This window comes from Zingiber officinale, chromosome 10B (assembly GCF_018446385.1).
Source record: "Zingiber officinale cultivar Zhangliang chromosome 10B, Zo_v1.1, whole genome shotgun sequence".
Classification (NCBI taxonomy): domain Eukaryota; kingdom Viridiplantae; phylum Streptophyta; class Magnoliopsida; order Zingiberales; family Zingiberaceae; genus Zingiber; species Zingiber officinale.
Window position 1 is genome coordinate 112,650 of NC_056005.1, and position 7,547 is coordinate 120,196.

Sequence of the window (7,547 nt, forward strand, 5' to 3'; positions counted from 1 at the left end):
TCAAAATTGTAAATAAATTTTCATTCGTAAAAGATGATGACAGAGAATTCAACAATATCAATGTCTTGTTTTTTTTTTCGATCTTTATATCAATCCATTTCAGATTATGTGCGATCTAATTAAATACATTGATATGTTGACTCAGATGTGTACCCTTTGACATCTTAAGTTCAAATAACTTCTGCTTAAGTTAGATATTGTTTTGTCAATAATTTAGACATATATCGACTTTTAAGTTTCTGTCAAACAATCACCATTGATTCCTTATCCATAACATAATACATCACATTATCAGTTAGACAAAGTCAGATCATTGACACAACCTTCACCCATAGTTATGAAAAGATTGTCTTCTCCATCCCTTTTAATTTCTTTTCACCTAGCGCCTTTATTGAAATTACCATTTCCATAGAACTTTGCAGGTCAAATTTCGCAGATGAAATCCCAAACAAGATGGCATGTGTTCTAATATCAGTTGTTGAGATCGTAGCAACAATAGTGAAGAGATCGAAAAAGAAAAAATGAGAGGAAGAGAAAAAAGAAAGCAAAGATTTAAAGTGGTTAGACGATGAACCTATTCCACGGAAGCAATGACATAAGTTTTTTCGCATGTTTAATTAGGGTTACATCATATGTATTTATATAACCCTGGCCTTACAGAGGTATTAAGGCATAAATACCCCTACATTATTTGCTACCCTAACTCATAGCTCCCGAACGAAGCTACCATGACCATGCTTGTTGTTGACCATGGAGTTCCCGACCTGTGCTTCACACCATGGCCGTGTGGCCCGTGTCGATTGGTGGCTGATATGAGCAGTATACTCCAACGTAACATTTCCAATCAATAACACGCATTCGCAAGGTTAGATTCGAGATTAGTCAATTACTCGACAAAATAAATTATATAGTAAATTATTCAAAATAAAATAATCAAATAGTGGTAATTCATATCCATTGAGATTAAAAATTTACAAATATGGTCACAGTAATTTGTAATTCAAATATTGGCCTTTCCAAGACGAGAACGAAAGAGTATTTTTAAATTTAATATTAGAAATTATAAAGAATATTTTGACAATATTTAAAATTTAAAGATCACGTCGTCATGTACATGCTACATGCTTGCAACTACCTATTGACCTAAAATTTAGTCTTCTTCTTCTTCTTCTTCTTCTTCTTCTTCTTCCGAAAGCCAAAATCCGAAAGCCGAAAGCAGATGCATGCAATGGTTATCAGCAATGCACGCATCTTCTTCCTCTTCTACTCATCCAAAATGCTTTTCTGGCTCTTCCTTCTGCTCGAGATCATCGCCGTCGCAAAAGTTCATAGCCAGACTTCAACTCAAGGTGATGCTCCATCTTCATGATCTCACCAATATTATCATTGAATCTAGTGAAACTTTGTTGATTAATGTTTGCAATTCCTCAACAGGCTTCATCAGCATTGACTGCGGAAGCTCGACAAACTACACCGACGACACCACGGGCATAACGTACGTCACCGACGACCCGTTCACCGACGACGGCGTCAACTACCAAGTCGCCCCCGACTACAGCATCTTGTCCTCGCAACTGAAAACCCTTCGGAGCTTCCCCAACGCCACCCGGAGCTGCTACGCCCTGAAGCCGGTGATTAAGTCCAGCAAGTACTTGCTTAGGGGCACCTTCAACTACGGGAACTACGACGGCCTGAACAGAGCCAACACCGTGAAGCCCCTGCAGTTCGATCTCTACTTCGATGCTAATTTCTGGCAGACGGTGAGCATCACGGATCCGAGTAGCTCTTTCTGGTACGAGGTTCTCGCGGTGGCGATGGCCGACTCTGTTTCGGTTTGTTTGGTGAACACGGGATCGGGGACGCCGTTCATCTCGGTGCTCGAGTTCCGGCCGCTTCCTGACGTCATGTATCCGGCTGTCAACACGACGCAATTTCTAATCACTAACATGCGTTGTAACGTCGGACCTCCACTGAATTCTGTATCCGTAAGGTGAGATGCATGTGAAACTAGTTAATTGTTAGCAGTTCCTTGTTTCACCAAAACAGAAATATTTTTGTTTTATATATCCAAATTTTTTTTAAAACAGTTAGTTGATTTTAATTAATCAAAACTTGCCAATTTGTAACTGTCTGTTTTCAGATGACACCAGAAACAGCCAGTTGACATATAAAAATAAATTGGGAGATTTTAGTTCCAATCTTTTATTATTTCATTCCTTATTTAATATTTTTCATTTGTATTTGTCAACTAGTCTGGGCAAAGACCTTGAATATTAATGCATGGGCACCTATAAATTATAATTATATATATTTTTGAAAATAGCATAACTCGTTCAAAATATTTGGATGCTTAGAAATCTTACAATTATCTTTTTGTAAAATTAATTTATTAACTATTTTATGTTTTAATAAATTATTTGTAATAATTCATTGTTAAATGTTGCTTAAAATATATGAATAGTTAAGTGCAGGACCTAGAAAAAAAACATAACAAAAAATTATATATTTTTGAAATTATTGAATTAGAGATGCCAATTAAATTTGTTAAGAGCAGGTACCCGCAAGATCCCTATGACCGGCTTTGGGAACCATGGACGGCCAATGGCTTTACCGAGATCACCACCGATGAATCCATCGACAGCAGCACCAGTTCTTATTTCCAGCCGCCGTCCATCGTCATGCAGAGCGCCGCCACTCCTTCCGACAACTCCAGCATCATGGAGTTCTGGTGGTATCACTCCTCCTTGGGCATTAGCGGCAACAACGAATACGTCAACCTCTTTTTCTCAGAGTTCACGCCCAACACCACGAGGACGTTTAACATTTATCTCAATGACTACTTGGGCTACTCCAACTACACTCCGCTCTACCTTATACCAGACTACATTTACAACAGCCATCCCAATACACCAAGTCAGCAATACCGCTGGGCTCTGAACTCCTCGGGCCTGTCCAGTCTTCCTCCGATCCTCAACGCCATGGAGGTTTTCACGGCGATGCAATTCGATCCGATCGAGACAAACACCAACGATGGTATAATAATACACGCACTTTATAATTCCTTGTGCGTCCATGCTCCTGTTTCATATTGCATTTTGATGCTCTGTTTTCCGGTAACATCTAAACTTTATTTCTTTACTCTGAGAATGACATTCCGGAGGAAAAAAAATATATTATATCATGTGAACCATAATGTACATGTTGGAGAATGACTATTTCGTATACCTTCTCTGATGTGAAGCAAAACAACTTTAGCATGTTTGAAACTTCTTGTCTGATTATTCTGTTAAACAAGGGTAACGTTGCTTTGGAATTTGATCATTTTGGACCTCAGCGGATGCCATCAATGCCATCAAGGAACTATATCGGGTCAAGAGAAGTTGGATAGGTGACCCATGTGTTCCCCAACAGTACCCATGGGATGGAGTGAATTGTAGCTACGGAACAAATCCAGCAAGGATCAAATCAATGTGAGTTTTAATTTAAAACATAATTAATAAAGTGCAATATTGCGAAATAAAAACTGTGTGATTGAGGATTTTCTGCAGAAATTTATCTTCGAGTGCCTTGTCCGGTTCTATATCCTCCTCGTTTGCCATGTTTGCAGCAATCGAGTTCCTGTAAGTATTATGGCATTGTTGCAAGTTTTGAAGATGAATGATAACCCATCTAAAAATATTAAGAATCCATTAGATTTTATTGATTTAACAGTTTGATTTATATTCTGTTGATTATAAGTGTTCGGCTGAAGATTTCTTCAAATAGTAAGTTGGGCAAATGACAACTAGTAGGATAATAAAATTCACAAATTAGTAACCCATAACTTAATTACATCAATAGTGACTTGTGATGGTCTAAGTAATTGCATCTCAGAAGGTCGATACCAATCAGTTTTATGTTCATCTTATAAAACCATGGTTGAAATGTACATAACAAAACTTTCCAAACTGAGAAAACTCTCTATTAGGCCACTGTTCAGGAAGTTCTGCAGCAGAGTTTTATCTTTTATACTTAAACTCTCTCAGCCATTTAGATTTTACTTTGGGATAGTGATAAATAATTTTCATATATAAGTTAAGGAACATATTTCCCATTACTGGAATATTTAAGATCAACCATTTTACCAAAAGTTTTGAGTTATGGTTTAATCTTATGTATTTGATTGGTTTGCTCTAACAATGCATCCTTCATACAAGTTATGTTTGTTGTTTTTATCTTTCATTGTGATATATTGTAATTCCTTCTTGACTTTTTATGGAAGGGACTTATCTTACAACAACCTAACGGGACCGATACCTGATGCTTTAGGAGCATTGTCTTCACTCCAAATCCTGTATGAGTTGTTGATAATAAAATTTTATGATTAGTAAACAATGTATAACTTTTGAATTTTCATATCTTGCAGAAATTTGACGGGTAACAATCTTACTGGAACAATCCCGAGTTCCCTTCTTCAAAAACCAAATCTAGTGTTCAGGTTTATTTCTATATATTCTGGGACATTTGTGATGTTTTCTCCTAGTATTTGTAAAGGAATCATTTGTTTTAATTATTAATTAGTTTAAGGAATGAGCCGATAAAGGTTATAACTATCACAACCTGAAATGAATTGTGGAAGCGCATAACAACTAACTAATACATTGCATAGTCACTCCGCCTTATCCTCGTGTAGCATAATAGGTTTGTTGATAATTTTCAAAGTACATATCAACATATGAATCTATAGCAGCATAATCTAGATATTTATTGAAAGAGTTTAGAAATAATAGAGTTAAAATGTTTGTCTAAAGTTTAGCTCTTCTTTTGAATTCTTTTAGAGGACTAGAATGAGTATGAGGTTTCTATTGTTAGCATCCTTTACCATATATAGTTCTTATCTTGTGAAGGTATCTTGTCCATACTGTATTTTGTTACCATGATTTGTTCTCAACTATTCTGGAAAAAATTATACTAATAAAAAATGATGCTTAGTCATGGAGGCAATCCAAATCTTTGTCCTGGGGGAACTTCATGTGGAGGAGAAAAGAAGAAGCATTCAAGTGTTGCTATTATTGCGGTTGTATGTGTTGTTTCTGTGGTTCTACTTATTGTGGCCATATTCATAGTATGGACAGTGATAAAAAAACGAGGTAAGTGTTTCTGGATTTATGACATTTAGTTTTTAGTTTTGACGTAATGGATGATTGTTAACAACATAATATTTTGTGCTTGAAAGGAACAAGTATGACCACCTACTCAGAGCAGAATGTTGTACAACCGATGATAGAAAATAATGCTCAAGAAAGTCCTTTGCCAATTGAGAATCGTGTGTTTACGTACAAGGAATTGGAGAGAGTAACTAATTACTTTAAAAAGCAGCTTGGCAAAGGCGGATTTGGTCCCGTCTTCCATGGGTACTTGAAAAACGATGTTCAAATTGCTGTCAAGATGCTATCTCAATCATCTTCACAAGGCATGAAAGAGTTTCGTGCTGAGGTATTAGTCCAACTCTACTTAATTAGTTCTATATATAGTAGTTGAGTTCTTAATATCAGACAAGAATGTGCTTTATAAAGTTTGTAATTTGTTGTAATGTTTGCATATGGATCTTACGTTTAACTTCCTCTCCATATGTAATATGGATTTTTCTTCTTCTATTCTATTGCCTATTTCTGGATCCTCAGAGAGTTAGTATCCCTTCCCTTAATTTCCAATTACCATGTGGTTCTGTAACAGATTCAAAACTTGACAAGGATTCATCACAAGAATCTTGTTTCTTTGCTTGGTTACTGCATGGAGGGGGATAAGTTGGCACTTGTCTATGAGTACATGCCACAAGGAACCCTACAAGATCATCTTACAGGTTTGAATCGCACATTTCATCTGATTTGTAGTCGACATATTTCATTTTTCCAATGTTGCACTTTGTCAAGTAAAATGTGATATCCAATGTCTGATTTTACCATTTTGACATGAATAATGTTTATCTTCATCAATGTCTTTATCAAGCCATGCTAGTAACAACTATTTAGGGGATAGAATAACACAAGTATTGGCTTGATGTTATCACCATCATCAAACTATGTCGTTGCCAACTATTTGGGGTTACAGTACAAAAATATGCCCATGTTTCAATTGTTAGTTGAATGTTTGATCTAATTGCCTTTGATAGGTAAATTTCACAGTGAAGCTACTTACAGTTGGGCGCGACGTCTTAACATTGCAATTGGAGCCGCACAAGGTTTGTTAGTCTATCCATCCCTATATATCTACTCATTGGGCTTTTTGTGATCCTCGGGATCCCAAAATAGTGAGCTTAACAATACAATACGCAGGATTGGAGTATTTACACACTGCATGCAACCCACCACTCATCCATAGAGATGTGAAGAGTTCAAATATCTTATTGAGTGAAAGTCTAGTGGCCAAAGTAGCAGACTTCGGACTGTCAAAGTCTTTCAACATGGACAATCGTAATCATATACCTAATGCATCTGCAGTGGTTGGTACACCTGGCTATATTGATCCAGAGTAAGGTTCCTGCTCTAGCCTTTTTCATGTTCTTTTGACCTATTTATATACATAACCCCAGATGGAAGCTAAGGTGACTATGCTAACTCTCTTAATTATACTCAGGTACTCTTCGTCGAACCAAATCAGCGAGAAGAGTGATGTCTATAGCTTCGGAGTGATTATCCTTGAGTTGGTTACAGGTCGGCCTCCTGTGGTGCGAGCTATGAATTCTAATGCTATCAGTTTAGTTCAATGGGTACGCCAAAGGCTTGCTAAAGAGGATATTGAGAATATTATCGATAGAAATCTGAGAATGGGGCACGACATAAATTCCATTTGGAAGGCTGTTGATCTTGCATTGCGATGCACAGAGCTAGACCACCGTCAGAGGCCAACTATGGCTCGTGTTGTGAAGGAACTGAATGAGAGTTTGGAATTAGAATGTGCTTATTCTGAGGGCTTTACAACTGGAGGAAGCCAGACTGATACAATAAGTGTTGCTTTTGAAGTCGAACCACCACCGTTCTTTGCTCCAGGAGCGAGATAAAAAATATTGCAAGAAAATTGAGTTGTCTACTGTTTGAAAGCTTGATAAATCTTTTAGTGGGGTTGTGATGTAGAAGTTGTAATTGGGGTAACAACAAAATTTGAAGTTGATTTGATTTTGAACATGTATGTTGTGATGTGGTATTTTATAATAACAATGTACGGAAACAAGTCTCATTGTGATGAAGTCTGATCCAAATTCAAGAACTTGGCAGCACTTTATTTTTATAACCTTTACCACCTTAGCTTCTGATATGTTGAAAATTTTACTCAGTATTACAAGAAACTGATATGTTGAACACAGCCGATGTTGGGATTTAGCGCGCTAAACATGTGAAAGCGCAGCGGAAATTAACTAGATCCTCTTATCTAGCAGATCCATGCGAAGGGAAGAAATATTTTCTAAAAATAATCTATACTAAGCTACACGATAGGATTATACATTTGTTGCGTGCCCTTCGCAATCCCGACAACAACCTTTCTTTAGATGCAGATCTCAGCGCGTTCAA

At 37.0% G+C, this 7,547-nt stretch overlaps 2 protein-coding genes across 2 annotated transcripts; both read left to right on the forward strand.

The window, feature by feature from the left end:
* The first annotated feature begins 1,219 nt into the window (after positions 1 to 1,219).
* Positions 1,220 to 3,388, forward strand: LOC122030342 (probable LRR receptor-like serine/threonine-protein kinase At4g29180). The gene is made up of 4 exons (XM_042589554.1): positions 1,220 to 1,349; positions 1,435 to 1,990; positions 2,555 to 3,113; positions 3,296 to 3,388. Exons 1-4 carry the CDS (start codon positions 1,220 to 1,222, stop codon positions 3,386 to 3,388), a joined length of 1,338 nt encoding a protein of 445 aa, XP_042445488.1.
* A 2,673-nt stretch (positions 3,389 to 6,061) lies between these two features.
* LOC122030345 (probable LRR receptor-like protein kinase At1g51890) lies at positions 6,062 to 7,045 on the forward strand. Its single transcript, XM_042589556.1, has 4 exons — positions 6,062 to 6,089; positions 6,152 to 6,220; positions 6,315 to 6,510; positions 6,616 to 7,045. The coding sequence occupies exons 1-4, from the start codon at positions 6,062 to 6,064 to the stop codon at positions 7,037 to 7,039; spliced, it is 717 nt and encodes a 238-aa protein (XP_042445490.1). The 3' UTR covers positions 7,040 to 7,045.
* The last annotated feature ends 502 nt before the right edge of the window (positions 7,046 to 7,547 follow it).